The sequence below is a fragment of the Hypomesus nipponensis genome, chromosome 28 (genome assembly GCF_054491055.1).
Source record: "Hypomesus nipponensis isolate SF chromosome 28, ASM5449105v1, whole genome shotgun sequence".
Taxonomy (NCBI): Eukaryota; Metazoa; Chordata; class Actinopteri; order Osmeriformes; family Osmeridae; genus Hypomesus; species Hypomesus nipponensis.
The window spans coordinates 4,045,395-4,065,883 of record NC_140388.1 but is presented as its reverse complement, the minus strand read 5'-3'; the positions used below and the strand labels follow the sequence as shown (position 1 = coordinate 4,065,883).

The following is a 20,489-nucleotide window of genomic DNA, read 5'->3' as shown; positions in this document are numbered from 1 at the left end:
ACAATTTACAGTATGTTTGGCGTGACAAAAAAGGGTTCACATTTTTCTAGAATCACTAAATCTCATCATTTGGCATTCAAAGGACTATACCAAGCTAAGCTTTTTAAATCATTCTCTAATTCGCCTCGTCTTGGAAAATTCCCAATTTCAAATATTGGTTATGGATGACAGAGTCTGTATGGGCTGGAGGTGTATATGGCATCTCTGCTTTTCCGATCCAGGAATTGAATTCAAAAGAGCGCCTCTGTACTTATAGTATATCCTGGTACACGCTATCTACCAGAAAATGTCTACCCTGATACCAGACAGTATATCTACCAGAAAGTATTTACCTTGTTACCAGACAGTATATCTAGTAGACAGTATAGTATACATCCTCCTACTTCATAGTAGATATCCTGCCACTTGACAGTATATACCCTGCTACCAGACAGTGTATATCCTGCTACCAGACAGTGTATATCCTGCTACCAGACAGTGTATATCCTGCTACCAGACAGTGTATATCCTGCTACCAGACAGTGTATATCCTGCTACCAGACAGTGTATATCCTTCTACCAGACAGTGTATATCCTGCTACCAGACAGTGTATATCCTTCTACCAGACAGTGTATATCCTGCTACCAGACAGTGTATATCCTGCTACCAGACAGTGTATATCCTGCTACCAGATAGTGTATATCCTGCTACCAGACAGTGTATACCCTGCTACCAGACAGTGTATACCCTGCTACCAGACAGTGTATATCCTGCTACCAGACAGTGTATATCCTGCTACCAGACAGTGTATATCCTGCTACCAGACAGTGTATATCCTGCTACCAGACAGTGTATATCCTGCTACCAGACAGTGTATATCCTGCTACCAGACAGTGTATATCCTGCTACCAGACAGTGTATATCCTGCTACCAGATAGTGTATATCCTGCTACCAGACAGTGTATACCCTGCTACCAGACAGTGTATACCCTGCTACCAGACAGTGTATATCCTGCTACCAGACAGTGTATATCCTGCTACCAGACAGTGTATATCCTGCTACCAGACAGTGTATATCCTGCTACCAGACAGTGTATATCCTGCTACCAGACAGTGTATATCCTGCTACCAGACAGTGTATATCCTGCTACCAGACAGTGTATATCCTGCCACTTGACAGTATATACCCTGCTACCAGACAGTGTATATCCTGCTACCAGACAGTGTATATCCTGCTACCAGACAGTGTATATCCTGCTACCAGACAGTGTATATCCTGCTACCAGACAGTGTATATCCTGCTACCAGACAGTGTATATCCTGCCACTTGACAGTATATACCCTGCTACCAGACAGTGTATATCCTGCTACCAGACAGTGTATATCCTGCTACCAGACAGTGTATATCCTGCTACCAGACAGTGTATATCTTGCTACCAGACAGTGTATATCCTGCTACCAGACAGTGTATATCCTGCTACCAGACAGTGTATATCCTGCTACCAGACAGTGTATATCCTGCTACCAGACAGTGTATATCCTGCTACCAGACAGTGTATATCCTGCTACCAGACAGTGTATATCCTGCTACCAGACAGTGTATATCCTGCTACCAGACAGTGTATATCCTGCTACCAGATAGTATACCATTCAACCAGACAGGGAACTGAGCTCATTCTCACCTTGGCCCCAAACCTCAAAAGAACTCTCTTCTGTCTCTCCAAAAGAGAGACAGGAACCGGAGCAAAGCTTCACACTCCTGACTGATTTTCAGGAGATTCAGCCCCCAGGCTCCCTCCTCCTCTCTCCCCGGTCACACACCACAGGGGAAGCTGGGAGGTGATCCTGGTCATCTAACAGCTGCAGCTGGAAGTGAGGCGTACTCACGCGTTCACTCAGTAGATTGTACAGATGTTGCATCCTGGGTCGATGACATCAGATCTGGTTTGATTCGTAACCCAACCTCCTGTTAGATTTGTCTTGGGTCATGTGGTTGTTCTCCATCCCGAGTTACTGTATGTCTGTCAGTGCGATGAGGCACTTCTTGTTCTTTACAACGTGTGCTCATTCCTACATAAAACTATAGATGCACTATCATCTGCCTTGTTTTCAAGTCTGACCCCAAATCTCTCTGTCATGAGACTTGCTCACAGGAGGTTTTATACACGCTGGTTTAAGTCTGCCTTGATGCTTGTGTGTTATCAGTAGGAGTCCAAATGACCCCCTCCGAGGTCAATAAAGATAATGCCTTTACACCCCATCCCCCTCTATGCCCCCTTACACTAAAACCCATTTGGGGTCGTTCCCATTTCCATCCTATTATATAAATTCTAAACGAGTGAATTAATGACTTTGGCTGCTGATGAGTCTCGGTTTTCTGCATGGCTTAATTGGAATAATCTATCTGGATGGTTCCGGCTGCATGGAACTGGGCAAGACCAAGACATTTCATTACTAAAGTTACTATCAAAAGAAGGAGCTGATTGACTTCTTGGGGGGAATGACAGAGGTCTGGCTTCTCTGCGTGGTGGAACATTGGATTTCAGGGCACCGGGTGTCTGAGCGGAACATCTACATTCAGGCGAGCGATAAATGAGGATGTTACTCACGTCATTGTGGCTCACAGAAAATGTCTGTATCTAGCAGGGCTTGTTTTTGCACCAATCCACAGCTTTGATTTTGTTTGTCTCCATCCAGAAGCATACTTACTGTGATGCTTGAAACAAATTGACTCTCATTCTGATACTGTAAAGGTCATTAAATAAACATCCCATATGTCATGTCGCCCACTCAGCTTCTATTGACCTGGTGTTGTTTCAATTGATTTTGTGGGTGAAGGAACCAGATGAACAGACATTTCAAGTCAATAACAACAGGGAGGGGGGTGGATGTCATTGTTGCATGTGTCTTTTATTTTATTTTCAGTCACAGAAGAGCACATGACATCAGAGCACAAGGGAAGAGGTGGTCATGGGAGGTGGGCGATCCCTGACGAAGGGATGGACACTAGAGATCCAATGCTAAATTGGACCGAATGGATGACTTGGGCTGACTACAGCAATTTGGTGGATTGCAGAGTTTGCTTTGACAAAATACAGTACGTGCAGATAGTACTTCTCGGTTGTAATATTAAAAACACTTTATACATGACTTGGTTGTTGCCTGTGGCATCACAAGGCAGGTGGCTTCGCGTCAAGCCAGCTTCAGTTGGTGTTCAGTCCGAGATGTTTTCCTATTGTCTCTCTGCATCTCACTAACAGCTTTGGTGGGTTATTCTTAGCAGGAAACAAAATGGCAAAGTAAAAAAAAAAAATACAATAAAAAAAGACGAGAGCAGCGTTAAAAATGGTGTGACAATTTCAAAGTGGCTCAGTTCAAAACAGAACACAGTTATCAGATTAGCACATCAATACCATATTTAACAGCTTCATCAAGGCTACGTTATTGATCAAACACGAGTGTTCTGTTGACATTGCACTACTGACAGTAGACTAGAGAACTCCTCTCTATACAGATACTGTACATTGGCTTTACCAATTACAAACAATCCAATCTACAACATTAGAATCTCATCCAAGATCATCTGATTTGTGGTTCTCAAATACTACCATCAGCACTGTAAACCCCTTAACAAGATCGCTTGGTCCCACCGGAAAAGATCATAGAAGAAGTTTCTGCAACCTTTATTATACACCTTTATAGAACTGTCTGTAAAGTGTATATAAATGCAGGTTTTATAAAGTGATGTTAAAAGTGGGACCAAGTTATCTGAATAATGCATTCGAATAAATTATACAGGAAGGTTAGATAAGGGTATACAAAGTCGGATTGATTTTGAAATATTCTTCATTCCAAATAGGACATCATCACAGCAATAGTTTGACACCATTACAAAATTACATGGTTTTGATCCAATGGCATATCAACACATTCTAGAAGGGTCTATTGGAATGAATTGGTTGAAAGTGAAGGACTGACTTTTGGGCAGTTGAAGATTAATTCAATGGGACTTCCCTGAGACGAAGACCACATTAACACATAAATGTCTGTTCAACTTTGACATTGACAACATATAAACCAATGGGTTCATTTAAAGCACTATGGATAATTTCCCGAAAATTCTAACCATGAACTGCAGACTAAACAGCTCAAAATTGCACAACATACCATAACAATTATGTCCTACGGTAGACTTAGAATCTTATATAGACCCCTCCCCTATATTCATTATTGCCATGAATCCCTTTAAAGTCATTAAGGATTTAGAGTTACTGTGATTGGATGAGTGAAAAAATTCATTAAACCCAAGCCTGATACAATAATACCTTTATGCAATAATCCCATTAACAAAAATGCTATGGCCAAAAAATTCAAGCACATATAAATATTCGTAATTTTAATAAATTTTCTGTATATTTAAATAAAGATTTGAGATAAATCACAAAAAAACATATGAAATACTTGAAAATAATTCCTCCAGAATCTAATCACCAATGATAGTCTGCTTTTCTCTAGCCTCGCACAACAACAAAACAGAAGTATGAAGCTTGTAGTCCATGCATGTACAAGACTGCCACATGTCCGATCCACATCTTTATGCCCTTGGATCAATGTCTTTGAAGAGAGAGAGAGGTTGTGAGATGTTGTCGTGGCTGACTGAAGACTGAAGAGCTCTGCAGAAGCTGTGTACATCGAAGGTGAAGCGAGAGACAGAAACAAAGTAAAGAGAGGGAGAAAAAAAGAAAAAGGGAGGCATGGCGGAGCGAAAGAGAGCAAAAGGGAAACAGACAGTGAGAAAGAGTACAGGACAGAGGCAGAGAGAGGGAGAGAGGGAGAGAGAGAGAGAGAGAGAGAGAGAGAGTGAGAGAGAGAAAGAGAGAGAGAGAGAGTAAAAGGAGTAGAGCAGAGGCAAAAGAAGCGGGCAAGCTGACCACAGCTTGTCTGACATCAATCCAATGGTTGTTTTGTTCTTCACTTCAAGACTCATTGGACACATATCTGATTCTTCAGGCTGCAGAGAGAGAGAGAGAGAGAGAGAGAGAGAGAGAGAGAGAGAGAGAGAGAGAGAGAGAGAGAGAGAGAGAGAGAGAGAGAGAGAGAGAGAGAGAGAGAGAGAGAGAGAGAGAGAGAGAGAGAGAGAGAGAGAGAGAGAGAGAGAGAGAGAGAGAGAGACAGACAGACAGACAGACAGACAGACAGACAGACAGACAGACAGACAGACAAATAGATAGATACATAGATAGATAGATAGATAGATAGATAGATTGATGGGGGAAGGAAAAGAAACTTATGTAAGTTTCCATATTTGATTTCATGTTCTACTTTCTGAATAGAAAATGAATCTGGAATCCCTTGGAACTATGCTATGTACACATTCAACACAGTACAGTTTCTCAGTTTCCCACGTACGTGCCCTCCGTATCATCACACGGCTTCATGTTTTTCATGAGCTCAACAAAGTCATCAAGTCGTGTCTGCAGTGTATCTCCACTTGGTGGTGATTTACGCTTTTATAGTGCACCATTCCCTTGGCCTCCAGGGCTTATCTAATGGTTCATCATCACACAATCACTGTCAGAGCAATCCTCTCTTGTCTCTCTTATCTCGTGTCATCTCTCGCTTTCTCTGAGAGACGACGCCAAATAGGGTTTCTCTCATCGGGGCAATAACTGTCATCAAAACTGCCAACACCAATCTACACCTAAAGTACCATTTGATAGTCTTAACGGTTGTAAAAGGGGGATGGAATGTGTGAGGAGTTTGATGGAAAAGGGTGGGTGGGGGGGGGGGGGGGGCAGCGGTGTTGTCCGGAATGATTTGAAGAACGTTGAGTTTGACCTGTGAGATTTATGTTAAACGTATCATCGATTTTTCTTTTTATTACTGCAGGTAAGTTTCTGAGAGAGACGCGGTCGGCGGTTTACAATGAGTGTTCTGTTGAGTGGGTCCCTGGGGAAGGTTTTGTCGTAACAACAGCAGGAGGAGGCCACACTGGGGCACATCCATTTCGGAAGAGAGCTTCCTGTATATGAGATATGTTTGACCCTGTTTCCGCACGTATGCCCTCACAACCACGAACGCAGTGTATGTACATATTTGCATACCAGTGGTAACACACGACGACATGGCTAACACGCTTGTACGCTCACACGTGAATACAAATGGCACATGCGTGCCAACGCACAGACGAGCGCACGCAACACACACGCAACACCCGGGTTTGCAACTCTTGCTACTTTGCCCCCACTATGATCAAAAAACAACATTTGGCCTTTGTAGGAAATGTCTGAGTGCGATTAATGCCATTACCGAGCAAAGGTGAAGCCACAAAGCAACATCCGAGGTGCTTCTCAATGACTGCTAATTAAACAAGCACCTGCTGCAGTGGCGCTGTTCATCCATTCCAGTCATTGGCCAGTCATGTTTACCTTTTTGTTTTCATTAAAGAGATCCTGTATTTATGGAGCCTTTCTACTTAGGAACACTATACGCTTATCCAACCACTCGTTCATCTCTTATTACAATTAGCATGGCTAATTGTAACCTATTCACAGTTATGTCCTTGTAAATTACAGATGGAAATGAATTAAGAAATGACTACAGACTGGGAAAGCTTTTCCTCCGCCTTTTGACTCCAGATATAATTAATGAATATAATTAGTTAATATTAATTATGCTATAAACTCCGGACATTACTCTTCTCTATTCTACTATTGTGGTGTGGAGGAATACACATAGGGATTTAAAGTGTGTAGGTAGACCACAGGTTGTTAGGACATGCAATGTGTGGTTCCAGAGGTTCAAAGAGCACAATCCAATTAGTCGGATCAGCCTCTTAATTACAACAGTGTGTCAACTGATAGCCTTCTGGCATTAAAACCAGCAAGCGTCTGAGGTATACAGAACTCAGTGGAGCGCAAGCCTGTCGATTGAATGTTGCATTCAAAGGTAGCATTCAAACCGGTAGAATCGATGTGATCTCGAGCTGTGCCGTCATTCACAGCAACATCATCAGCAACATGCAACTACAGCCCGGCATGGGGTGTTTCGGCTTAAGCACCGCCTAATTGCACATATTTCTGTCAAGACAAGCTCATGCAGGGAAGATGGGATACTTGGAGGTGGCTCATAAGGTGCAACATCTATTATATTGTCACATGGCTCTCGCCAATAAAATGTAACCTTTGCCTTAAGTGCCAGAACCCACTACTTTTGCGGTGTCGCCTGCTACTTCCTGTCCCTGCCCTCAACTTCCTGCCCTTGCCTTCACAACACCCTCGAAGGTGCATCCTCCGCAAAACTTGCGTGGACCAGGCGTGGACTCATTCTGAGCTTAAAGAGGGAAAGTGGCATTCCAAGTCGTGGCATCAAAGCTCCCAGTTTCTCCTCTTACCGGCAAACTGGCTCATGAGTAATTTACCATGAAGTGGGGTATAACTTACACAGCGTCGCAGGGCACAACGGAGCATAGCAAAACACACCACCTGAGTGCCGTGACCTTACGCAGCAAGTAAGAGCAGGGTAGCTTATGTATTCATATGGCGTGTGACAAATCGTGTCAGCACATTACTCTGGCGAAGCACTCCCATGCATTATTCATACCGCTACTTATATTCCACATGGACATTTCGAGTCCCTTTGAAGTTAATTCCCTTTTCGCGATAAACAGCCTCGTTCGTTTGCTACAATTGTGGCTTATGATAGTCCCAGGCTGGTTGCTACTGCCTACAGTAGATGATTTTAGTTTACAAAACTGCAGTCCGCCAGATTTACATACTGCCAGTTACCAATGGACATTCAGAACAGGATATTTCCCTGGACCCTTTAAGCCATTGGGGCGTTTTCATAGACCCAGCAGATTTCTGCATGGTTACACAAAAGTTTCTAACATGTTCCTGGCCTTTACTTCCCATCTGGCCTATTTATTGGAGACCTCTCGGGGGAAGTCACAGAAAACTGATGCCTGAGCCAGTGAGCATGCTGAGGATGAATATTGTGGCCATATTTTTACGGCCTTGAAGCTGTTTGGTTGAAAGGGTAGCACGAGGGAGCTGTTATTTTTGCCTGTCTTGTGTGTCCATCTGTACGTGGCACTTTAATCTGAAAGGTTTCTGATGACTTGAAATGGAACCGTAAAGTAGATACCAAATCAACCGTAAACGACAGTGAATTGGACAGACGTAAAGAGAATGTAGAAGGCCGAGAAAACAACCTATTGGGAGCGCTGGAAGGTGGGCAGAAAACCCAAAACACGTTGGGCAAACAAAGAGCTGAGAAAGAAAGTGAGAGATTGGCAGGTCAACTGATACAGACTCCACCCATTTGGGGGACTGACAATTGTCTATTTTGCAGCCAGCACTGGCTGGCCTCCAGCTATCTTGCAGTGCCTTGGGAATTAATTTGAGGAGTCAATGAATGAGGAAATGAGGCTGAATCATAAAAGGGTGACAATCGTCCTCGTCTCTGCGGCTTTGCCTCTCTCTCCTCTCTTGTCGCTATCTCGCTTCTGATGGTTTCGCCTTTGAGGCTGCACGAGTTGATATCTAACTCCGGCAGAACCGTAGAGCAGTAAATCTCCCTCTGCAGAACGTGCGATGGCTGTGGAGTGTCATCCGGCCCTCTCGATGAACAATGAACCAATCACACACAGGGACTAAATGCTGGATAGAGATCCCCCCGCCACCTTAAGCTCAAAACAGTTTTCCTCAGCCCATAGCACAGTTGCACTTGCTCAATATTTTAGCAGTCCAGCACCTTGAAAAACGAGCAGAAACGTACTTCCAAGCGCTCAGAGGGCTTATAGCGCTAGCTAGCTCGACTGCTCTTTCGGAATCAATTGCCTTCGTCAACCCTTCAGGGACTCCTGCAGCTTCTACTCAGCAGTCAGCCTCCTGTGCTGGTAGAGTGCTCTTTCCAGGACACTTCATATGGTCACTTACGTTGCTATTGAGTCTGCCACTTGCTCCCAAACAAATACAGCTCTACCTTTCCCCTGCCAAATGTTTTTTTCTATCAGTACCAAAGTCCTCGCACGACACCGGACACACGCCTGTTACTACCGCGAGAATCTACAAGCCCTTTAAGCAGAGGGGAGGGATAGGTGACTGGGTACGCCGATGCATTGCAATGAGATTGTGAGATTGAGAGTGTCAAGGCTGATTAAGCGGCCAGTTTTCCCTCTTTGAAGATGTACGCATGTTTATTTATAGGAGTGCGCGCGGCGTGCTGGTTAGGGGTGGTGTGTTTCTGAGAGGGCCGGTCCGACAGAGCCCAGGCCCCAGGGGATGCCTCCTCCCTGGGCAATGCTCGAGGACTGTCATGCTTAACCTTTAGAGGAGTGAGTTCTAAATAATACCGACGCTGCCACCAGAGTGAGTTATTTTTTCAAAACGAAAGCTAGCTAGCTTTAGTTAGCTTCCGTTACCTAGCAACCTAGCATAATACTTGTAGCAATGCTACTACCTGCTAGTGTTACTTGTTAGCCTCCTAATTGTACATTTTGAAGCCATACTATAGCGTTTGTCATATAGTTTTTGTCTATCGGAAAATAGTCGGTTGGAATGTTCAGAATCACATATGTGTGACGGTACTCTGTGGGGCCCGCTTTCGAACGATCACATGTGACGCTACTAATTAACGGGTTAAGAGAGCCTGGAGGAGGAAGCCGGGTGACGACCTGTCAACGTCACTCCCGGGAATACAACCCTTAATGTCGCCTCCACCATGCTAAGGTGAAAAGAGTACAGCAGATGCACAGCACCGAATACAGTGTACACACAACAGAAAGTTATTTTAGATCTGCCTAGTTTGCACTCTTCATAGTTGGTGAAAATGATATTACCTGTCACATATAGTAATCCTGGCAATAAGAAGCTCAACTGAATTTGCCACTGAGGGGAATATGGACTTTTATTGTTTGACTTATGATCCAAAAAAAGAAAGTCAATACCTTTTCTTCTGTGCTGTTCGTCCTGACGCTTCCTGTTTACTTTATGACAAGGAAATGAAATCTCCCTTTGGGAACGGAGATTCAGAACAAGCTAAACAGTCAGGATTGTGTTTGAAAGTCGGGCCAAGGCAAAGCCAAGTGGCAAATTGGCCGGCACAGAGAAGAGGAAGAAAGAGGAGACGAGGTTCAAAGAGATGTCATCCCAGAGAAGAAGCAGAACACACGAGTCTGCTTTTGTTTCGTTGGGGGCCAGTCTCTAAAGGTGTACAGTACTGCAAGGTGTGGAAACGTCAGGTACTGTGCAGAGAATCTGTGTGCAAAGGTGTGTGTGCGCAGACATGAAAGCGGAGCCACATCCTTCCGACGCAGGAACCATGTGGGAGGACAGTAGAGGCAGGTGGGACACCATCCAAACAACAGCCTTTCCATAATACACCATTCTGTTTCATGTCCGTGGCTCATGGCAGAATCCACAAAGGTAAACTCCATGAATCAAGCTGCCTTTGTCTGGCAGCTTAACTGGCTGGATTGGAGCTGTGAATACATTAGGTTTTATGTTCCCTGTGCTTGGAGCAGGACACACCGCACTCACACTCCGCAGAGAAGAGGTGGGTCCCCTGTCACCAACATATGGATTTCATCAAATAGGAACACAATAGGAAGCTGCTATTCATTTCCCCCTCCCCCACTGTACATGCAACCCTGCAATGTCAAATGTCCAGTCTGTTCCATTTCATTTGTGGCCCGACAGCTCCCGTAGATTACATCCTGACCAAAAAAAACAAAGGTCGACAGAACAAATTCTCAATCTCAAGGAGGCATGGCAATGAATTATTAAGAATCTATATATCTCAGTTTCCATTCCCACTGTGAGAATATCCGCCAGCCTGGTCAGAACAGTACTGCTATATTCCATTCCGGGCAGTCATGCCGCGCATATAAAATCCGACTTAAGGCTCATAATGACGTTAACATAATCTCTGTTATTAGGTGACAGGCAAGTGGTGGAAGGAAGCTCAGCGTCGTCAACCCTGCAAGAGAAAAATCCTTTAGAACAGACTCGTTTGTCCGTGTGTGTGTGTGTGTGGGGGGGGGGATGATTTCCCTAAACATGGGTACCAGAAGCAAAATGACAAATGACTGTGACACGCAACCTCCCTGTAAAATCCCACTTTCATTCACGGCCACCGAAAGCAAAGACGAATGCCTTCTCTACACACGATTAGTTTGTGTTGGGATGAATGTGTGTCCGTGTGTTTGGGTCCATGTGCGAGGCTGTGTGTGTACCAATGTGTTTGTGTTCGTGTGAGCCAGTGTGTGTGCGTCTGTGTGTGTCTGTCCATGTGTGTGTGTGTCTGTGTGTGTCTGTCCATGTGTGTGTGTGTCTGTGTGTGTCTGTCCATGTGTGTGTGTGTCTGTGTGTGTCTGTCCATGTGTGTGTGTGTCTGTGTGTGTCTGTCCATGTGTGTCCATGTGTCTGTGTGTGTCTGTGTGTGTCTGTCCATGTGTGTGTGTGCGTCTGTGTGTGTCTGTCCATGTGTGTGTGTGTGTCTGTGTGTGTCTGTCCATGTGTGTGTGTGTCTGTGTGTGTCTGTCCATGTGTGTCCATGTGTCTGTGTGTGTCTGTGTGTGTCTGTCCATGTGTGTGTGTGCGTCTGTGTGTGTCTGTCCATGTGTGTGTGTGTGTCTGTGTGTGTCTGTCCATGTGTGTGTGTGTCTGTGTGTGTCTGTCCATGTGTGTGTGTGTCTGTGTGTGTCTGTCCATGTGTGTGTGTGTCTGTGTGTGTCTGTCCATGTGTGTCCATGTGTCTGTGTGTGTCTGTGTGTGTCTGTCCATGTGTGTGTGTGCGTCTGTGTGTGTCTGTCCATGTGTGTGTGTGTGTCTGTGTGTGTCTGTCCATGTGTGTGTGTGTCTGTGTGTGTCTGTCCATGTGTGTCCATGTGTCTGTGTGTGTCTGTGTGTGTCTGTCCATGTGTGTGTGTGCGTCTGTGTGTGTCTGTCCATGTGTGTGTGTGTCGTACAGGGGAATACACAGCCAGGGATGCTTGGGCGTTGATGGATGGTGAGACGAGTGGCTGGTGATACCATGGTAATGAGGCTGTCTGCTCGACTTGACCTATCGATGTTCGAGGAATTGGCGTCTGGCAGAGAGGGGGCTCTCTCTCACTGCGTACCCCCCCCCACCACACACTCACACACACACACACACACACACACACACACACACACACACACACACACACACACACACACACCCCCTCCGCTCCCTCACATGAATCTGGAGAATGTACATTCTACCCAGACTGCTGTCTCCAGAATTCTTTTTATCCTCTGTCACTTCTACTACTGGATGACATGACATGTCATTCCTGGGAGATGACCTCAGTGTCTGCTCATACCACTACTGATCTCTGCATCTGCCCAGGCTTCACATCCTCATCCATCTATGGTGATGAGTGTAGCTCAGTGGTAGAGCATGGGGATGGGTATAGCTCAGTGGTAGAACATGGGGATGGGTATAGCTCAGTGGTAGAGCATGGGGATGGGTATAGCTCAGTGGTAGAGTATGGGGATGGGTATAGCTCAGTGGTAGAGCATAGGGATGGGTATTGCTCAGTGGTAAAGCATGGGGATGGGTATAGCTCAGTGGTAGAGCATTTGATTGTGGATCCGGAAGTACTGGGCTTGAATCCCCCCCAACAACTCTTTTGATGAAAATAGTCTGCTGAATGAATACATGACATTCACCCTACAGCCCCAGCACACAGTGAAATGATTTGTTTGTTTTAAAGTGAAGGAATTTGTCATGATAGGTGTTTTAAAACAATTGATGAAGTGTTTTATGGATGACTCCCTCACCTGTAACTGTTTTGTTGTAAGTTGATTTATGATTTTAGTTTACTCCAGTGATTAAGGTATTCTTTGTTTTCGAATACCTTACATTGTCCATGTTGTAATATTGTAATTCCTGGGTGCAGCCAATAGTTTCTTGGCCAGAACTCAACAACTTTTTTTGAATCTCAATGATATAAATAATATAAATAACGGGTTAAATAAAGGTTACATTAAACATAAAGTGCAGGGTAAAAGGAACTAAAGGCCAAATGAACCTAAATAACCCTGTGCAGGACTATTCACATGAGGCATAATGGTGTCATGCTGGATAATTACCGATTTTTCCACTGATCCTTAAAAAGTTTCAACCCTATACAGTATGTTCAACCAGAGAGAGAGAGAGAGAGAGAGAGAGAGAGACAGAAGGAGAGAGAGACAGAGAAAGAAGGAGAGAGAGACAGAGAGAGAGAGAGAAGGAGAGAGAGAGACAGAGAGAGGAGAGAGAGAGAGACAGAGAGATGATGTGTGTTTCTGCTTCCTTGCTGCATTCCCCGGACAAGAGGTCAAATGTGTTTCTCCCCATGTTCCCTTAGTTAATACTGACCAGACACATCCCTGGGTGTCTCTGCAGCACTCAGCAGAAAAGCCCTCTTTCCCCCACTGCCTGGGGACAAGCACACCCACCACGACGCACACACACACACACACACACCCCCACACAGCCACTCTGTGACAAACACACACGCCCTCAAACACACACGCCCTCACACACACGCACTCACTCTGTTACAGACAAAGACACACACATACACCCTCACACGGGGACAAACACACACATGTCCCACTAAACAAATGCCCTGGATAGCTCCCAGTGTCGAGGTACAGTGCAGGCCCAAGGACAGACTGTGTGAAAGCACTCAGGTCTGAAAATGGGGCCAGTGCCAGAGCTGACGAGCCAAACAGGACATGGTCACAAATTCTTGGAAAGAGAAGAGAGAAGCGTGTCAGACAGAGTTAGTAAATCAAAGGGGGGGACCTCCGATTGTGGCGGACCTCTTCTGGAAGCCGGCAGCACGAGGAAGGGTTTAAGTATTTAGGTACTGGTGCTGTTGTACGGCTCTAGCTGGCTTGCTGGGGGAGTATTGATCACAGACCTCATTAGTAGCCAGGTCGTGATTGGCTAATTTGCTCCCCCTTCTGAGTTCAAATTGAATTTCCTCATGGACTTGGTCTCAGTCCAAGTTAGCCACGTACTGTATAAATAGGGTCGAAAAGAGCATGCAAACAGATCAGGGTGACTCTGTACTGTACGACAGAAGACAAAGTGACCTGACCAGACCTGATCAGATCCAATCATTCAGTACAACGGCGTTATACGGATCAAAACATCAAAACCAAGCCTACTGCAGGGGATCTATTCATAATATCGTTTGTTTCGTTATGAAATAAAGAAGCAGCTCTGTCAGAATAAACAGCAAATCTTTTGACCATCAGCTCCCAGTCAGTTATGATGGAGGACACATAAGACAAACAGCAGTCCAGTCCTCCCTTTAACACTGTGCAGATTTCCCTTCATTTTATCGAAGCACACCGACATGAAGCAATGACCTAAATACACCCGTGACACTGCAGGCAATACAGACTCAGTGAGCCTGGTTGGAAGGGGATGGTGAGGTAGGGTGGGAGGGGGTGTTTCATGAAGAGGAGTGGTGGTTGAGGGGGAAAGTGGTGGCGGGGGAAGAGGGGTGGTGGGGAAGTGTGGAGGGGGGTCTGGAGTGGAAGGGAGTAGAGGAGGAAGGGCTAGGGGTGTTTTGTGAAGAAGAGTGGTGGTTGAGAGGGGGAAAGTGGTGGAGGGGGGGGGGGGTGGTGGAGGAGGGGGGGGGTGATGGTGGAAAGGGGTAGTGCTGGAAGAGGGTGGAGAGGGGTGGGGTGCGGTGGTGGAGGGTAGACGGGGTGGTGGGGGATTGGTGGTTGGTGGTGGAAGAAGAAACCCCCCTGTAGGAGGGTGCAGGGGGTGGTGCGAAGAGGGTGGAGGGCAGTGGTCGAGGGTGGAGAGGGGTGGTGGAGGAAGGTCGAGGGGGTTGTATTGAAGGAGTGTAGGGTGTAGGTGGGCGGCAGAGGGTGGAGAGGGGTGGTGGAGGAAGGTCGAGGGGGTTGTATTGAAGGAGTGTAGGGTGTAGGTGGGGATGGGTGGTGGAAGAAGCAAGAGGGGTGGTGTTGAAGGGTAGAGGGAGGATGGAGGGTGTTGAAGCCCCCTCGCTGGGTGTCTGTTCTGCACAGCGACTCAGTCCGAAGAGCAGGTGCAGCAGAGCGTGACTCAGGGCTGTTCAACACCACGTCATGTCTCCCAGTGCCTGCATCCTCCTTCCGACGAGTGCGACCAGACACTGCCCAGCAGTCCGCATTAATTCCGGGACATGCCTCGCTCCACCCCACGGCAGCTAATTCGCTCACCTCGCACCTAGCGGTCAGCCAGATACATTCAGACCTCCACGTCCCTCCCACTCCCCTTTCTCTTCACCTCCACGTATGTGGCTCGAAATTTTGGCCTCAGTGTTTGACATGACTGCGCTGTGCTGCGTGTTTGCGGGGTCTGGGCGGGCATGTCGCAGGCTTTGGGTGGTGGTTCCATGCGTCGAGATAAGTGGTTGTTGATTCTGGGCTCTGGGTAGCCTCCTGCAGGCTCCACAAGCACCAATTAGAGGCCATGTGAAATAAGTGGAAACATTGCTCAATTAGACGCATTTCTTCTCTTAAAACTAATTGCTTTGAATAAGCCAGAACATGAGGGGGATCCCAAGATGCCTGTAGGACGCAGTGATTCTGTTCCACGACCCTGTTGACTGTAACGTCTGGTGTAAGACCCAACGCGTTCACAAAGATCTCTCCCGTCATCTGCGCGCAAAACGTGCTGCATGTTTGCATGCGAAAGCCTCCTTGAAAGTGACAATTGAATTTCAAGGGAGCTGAAAGATAAAGAAATATCTAAATAGAGGCCTATTAACTGGGGAGTCAGATGGCTGAGCGGTGAGGGAGTCTGGCTAGTAATCAGAAGGTTGTCGGATCGGTTCCCCGCCGTGCCAATTGATGTCCTTGGGCAAGGCACTTCACCCTACTTGCCTCAGGGGGAATGTCCCTGTACTTACTGTAAGTCGCTCGGGATAAGAGCGACTGCTCAATGACCAAATGTAACTGACGATGCCGTCGCGCTGCAAGCTAACAGGATGATATGAGCTGTGTTGCTATGGTGGACGGTGGACGCGACTCACTTGTTTTGGTGCTTGGAGCCTTGCAGATGTGCATGGTACTGCGCCACAGAGTTGAGTGTGACACTGCAGACCTCGCAGGTATAGCTACGTTTCAGACCTGGACAAAATGAAAACACAGAAACAAACATATCAGATGAATACACAGACGCACACAAGAAAACTGCATTCAGGAGTGGAGTTATCCGATTTACCTTTTTGAGGTTACAAATGAATTGTGTTTAAATTCAATTCATTTAAGGGCACTCAGGGAGTATACAATACAGCATATTGCACTGGAGTATTCTACAGCTGGCTGTCCTGTACAACAGACACAGACTAGTCAACCAGCAGCTCTGTGGATGTCTCCAGTAGGAGAGCAGGTTCAAGATAACAGCAGGCTCTATCTCCTCCAACCAGCTGCACTGGCGGTGACTGTACCTGATCACCACTTGCAGTGGGATAACACATCAATGAATGATGTAGGTGCTATGTCTCTTTCCACAAAACTGCGACAGACTTTAGCGCCTGTTCAATGTCTGACTGGCAAGATACTTTATAGCTCGTCGCTGGTGTAGATGAAAAGGTATTTGTGTAAATAACAAAATGCTGCTCCTTATACTTTGGAGGGTAAGACAAACAAACCCATGTCTCTGTCGGTCTCTTCTGCCATATCTTAGGGGGGTATTCCAGAAAGCAGGTTATGAGACATACCCGGGTAAGTTAACTCCCCAGCTGACACCCAGCGTTGTAGCAACATTGCCAGTAGGTTGCTGCAACATTGTGTGTCAGCTGGAGAGTTAACTTACCCGGGTATGTCTCACAACCTGCTTTCTGAAATACCCCCCTGGTAAATCATGCTTAAATGTTATTGTCAAAGCAGGTGACCATCCCTTTGGTTTGTGTGTGTGTGTGTGCAAGTGTGAAAGAGCTGGGCCCTTATATGTTATGCTCGGTTGTTTGCGTTGCTTGCGTTGTGCCCAGTCTGACCTTGTGTTGTTCTGTGCACCTGACAAGAAAACTTGAAACGGTTAGCGGCCTGCTGCAACAGTGTAAGTGCCCTGTGTAATCTCTGTCATGTTTCACGAACGATACGGCGCGTGAAAACAATTCAGCGCTTGCCTCCCTGACCCGATGGAGCTGAAGCCGGAAAGCCAATCGGAGGGAAAGGCCAAGGCTGAACAAATGTGTCACGGCCCCCATCATCAAATCTGATCTTGGCGTCCATCGCATCCATCCAGAACGAAAGCTCCGATTGCTGATGACCTTTTATCTGCACCAAGACCGAGCTCCACCTCGGGGCTGTCCTCTTCTTCGTAGATACGAGGTGAAAATCATCCTCGCCCCCGTTCTCTGTTTGATATCTCTGACGCTGGCCCGGGCGCCTGTTATCGTCAACTTTCTGTCGCTTTTTTCTACCCCTCCATTTTCGATGCGTCCGAGACTGACGTCTCTCTCTCCCTGACGGAGGAACAAGTCTCTCTTCCAGCGTCCTCCATCTGTTGATCAGCCCTCTCCATAACCATATGTCAGTCTGCTGGCCCCGAGGACTCGAGATTTCAATTTTCGCAAGAGCCTCCCTTGACACACTTAGCTGCTGGCATTAAAGTGCTGCAGTGGCAGCAGTTGAGGGGGGGCGGTGGGGCGCGCGCGCGCGCGGGGGGGGGGGGGGGTCGGGCGCACCGGGGGCTTCGCGGTGGCCTTTCGACAGCCCGCTTCTGAAATGCTTTTTGAAAAGGTGAAAGAATGTTCCGCGCCCCTCCGGAATCCATCACTGCCAGTCGGCCCACCTGAGGCGCTGGTTCCCGTGGCAATGCCGCCCCCCCCCCCCCCACCCCCCTCCAACCCACCCAATACCCTCCGTGCATGCGAAATCAAGATGGGAACAGCCGCTGGGCACCTTTCGCTCTGTGGGCACTTATCACTTTCACTTCTTGCTTTGTGGAGGCTTTGTGGTGAGTCATGGGGGGGCATTTGTTTTGGTTAGAAGGGAATTGGCCCTATCTGAGGACGGAAACACAGAATGAATATAAAGTCGCTCTCCATACTTCCTTTATTTTAAACCTTGCTATATATCTTGATTTCAGCCAGACAATCCTAAAGAAACCCTAAGAGCCAAGGGATAAATTTAGTACTGCACTCATGCAAACAGTTTCCAACTGATGCATAGAAATATGCGGATCCTTATGTCTCCACAAACTAAATGACATCTGGTGTCATGTTCCCTCATTCACTCTGACGCCTCATTATGACCTCTCATTGGGACAGCCAACAGTCATGTCACTGGATTTTACGAACGCATGTTTGGTTGCCTTGGTGCTAATGGAAAGCTATCGCCCTGCCCTTTGAGACCAACAACAAAGGGTTGGTAGCAGCGTGATCGATCAACACTGTAGTCCTCTGAGTGGATTGTTTATATGCAGCGAAAGGTGGTGTGGCTTCACGGTTCATGCTAAATTAACCAGCGGCCATCTGCCTCTCTCAGATGGTGCATCTAGATCTTCTCCCAGACTACTGCAAGAGTAACCAGCCTGAAAACAGCATATGCTAGCCTTCCGTGGTGCTTGGGACAAATTGTACAATAGTTCAAAACTAAGAGTGAGCTCCACAATGTTCCTAATGACCACATAACCATACCCAGGCACGATTTCCTCTACACACACATTTCAAAAGGATTCATTTGCCTCCTTACTTGAAACACGGGGAAGAAACAGCTTAAGTCTGGACATTGCTGATAAAATTGCAATCTCCGTGGAATCGAGATGGACTATAACTTGGCATAGGATGGTGATAGTGTTGGACTGATGTGTAGTCTCCCCATGGTCTCATCTGCAGTCTATGGATGGAGTGCCGACCCAGAAGACACTGTGTTCAAAACACTGCCTTCCCCTGTGCCCTCTGGAAGAGGAACTTGATCAGCTGGGTGTAATTTGCTAGTCTCTGAGCCTGCCATTAAAGGCAGTAATAGATCTATTTTAGGGTCAGGAGGAGTGGCGGATACGACACACATACAAGAAGGATGACTGGTGAACTGTGATTGCTGGGCCCCCGAGAGGAAGTTAGAGAGAAGTCAGGGGGATGATAGAGAGTCAGTGTCTCTGTGTGTGTGTGTGTGAGAAAATGGGAGACAGAGAGAAAGCGAGAGAGAGAGAGAGAGAGAGAGAGAGAGAGAAAGAAAGAGAGAGGGGGAGAGCGAAAAGAGAAAAAGACCAAGAAAGAGAGAGACGGAGAAGGAGAGAGGAAGGACGTGTCAAATTACATCTCCCGGACACGTCTCTCCCATTAACAACTGGGATAGTCCGGAAAAACACAATTTGTAGGCTGACTTGATTGACAGGATTGGCTACGGTCTAAATTAAACTCTTTGGAAGGAATAGCAATCACTGATGCGATCATATCAGATTGCATTATATCTTCATGCGGCAGCTGTATGCAGAATCCTAAGGGACTGATTGATAAAGATGATGTGGAAGAAAGAAATCAGAACGAAGTGACCGAGTGTGAGAGAGAGAGACACAAACATGGCCTCCAGTTTGAAAGAGGGAGTCTGAAAAAAAAGAAAAGAAAGAAATCTACACCCTATTTCGATTCTTCTTTCTGCCCAGTAAGCATGTTCTGTTAGGGCAAACACTGGAGACATGGAGATGATGAAATATCCTTACAGAGAGGTTAGTTACAGGGAAACGGCATGGTACTGCACCACAATCTCCAGCAACATGACGAAGGCAGAACAAAAAGAAGATAAGAGCAAGATAAAACCAATTAAGCATGTGTCATCAGTCCACAGCTGGAACCCACGAGAGAAAACTAGGAAAGGAGAGCTAGGAAAGGAAAGGAGAACTAGGAAATGGAAAGAGACCTGGAAAAGGACAGGTGATAAAGGAATAGAGCTGGCAAAGTAAAGGAGAGGAAAGGAGAGAAAATGAAAAGAGAGCTAGGATAGGAGAAGAATGATAGGAAGGAAAAGAGAAACCCTGACCCTAAGAAAGGAAGGCTCTGGAAGGAGCTAGAAAAAGGAGAGCTCGGAGAAGGTTACTAGGACTAAAGGCAATAATATACATATTGTTTATTTATTAAGAAGCCATTCATTATCAAAGCATTTCTTGCTGTCAGTGACATGAGACCGAGATAATCACAGATCAATATGGCCGACACTGACAGCTTCAGGGGCAGCTGACAGCTGAACCCTTTCAAATTTGAGATGAAATCCTAATAAGATTTTTTTTTTTATTAGTCAACTTTTAGTGCTTTGAAATGCAACTACCTCAAAAACCCCTAAAAAGACATCAGGAAAACAACACCATTAACTGAGCACTGGAACGATAAGACACTTCTAAATGGGCACAATCAATTCAATCTTATCGTTATTTCTGCATACAATCACAAAATCTGTTTTCCTACAGTACATTCACTGGCAATTAAATCCAACGTAAATTCTCCTCTCAATTTTTTTTGTTTCCCTATTACCAGGCATCCATT

At 46.2% G+C, this 20,489-nt stretch overlaps 1 protein-coding gene across 1 annotated transcript in view; it reads right to left on the bottom strand.

Moving 5' to 3' along the window:
- Positions 1-16,030: 16,030 nt before the first annotated feature.
- Positions 16,031-20,489, bottom strand: part of zmat4a (zinc finger, matrin-type 4a) — a 49,220-nt gene continuing 44,761 nt past the window's right edge. The window contains exon 6 of the mRNA XM_084695293.1: positions 16,031-16,131. Coding sequence (XP_084551419.1) covers positions 16,031-16,131 — 101 coding nt within the window. The remainder of the gene's footprint in view (positions 16,132-20,489) is intronic.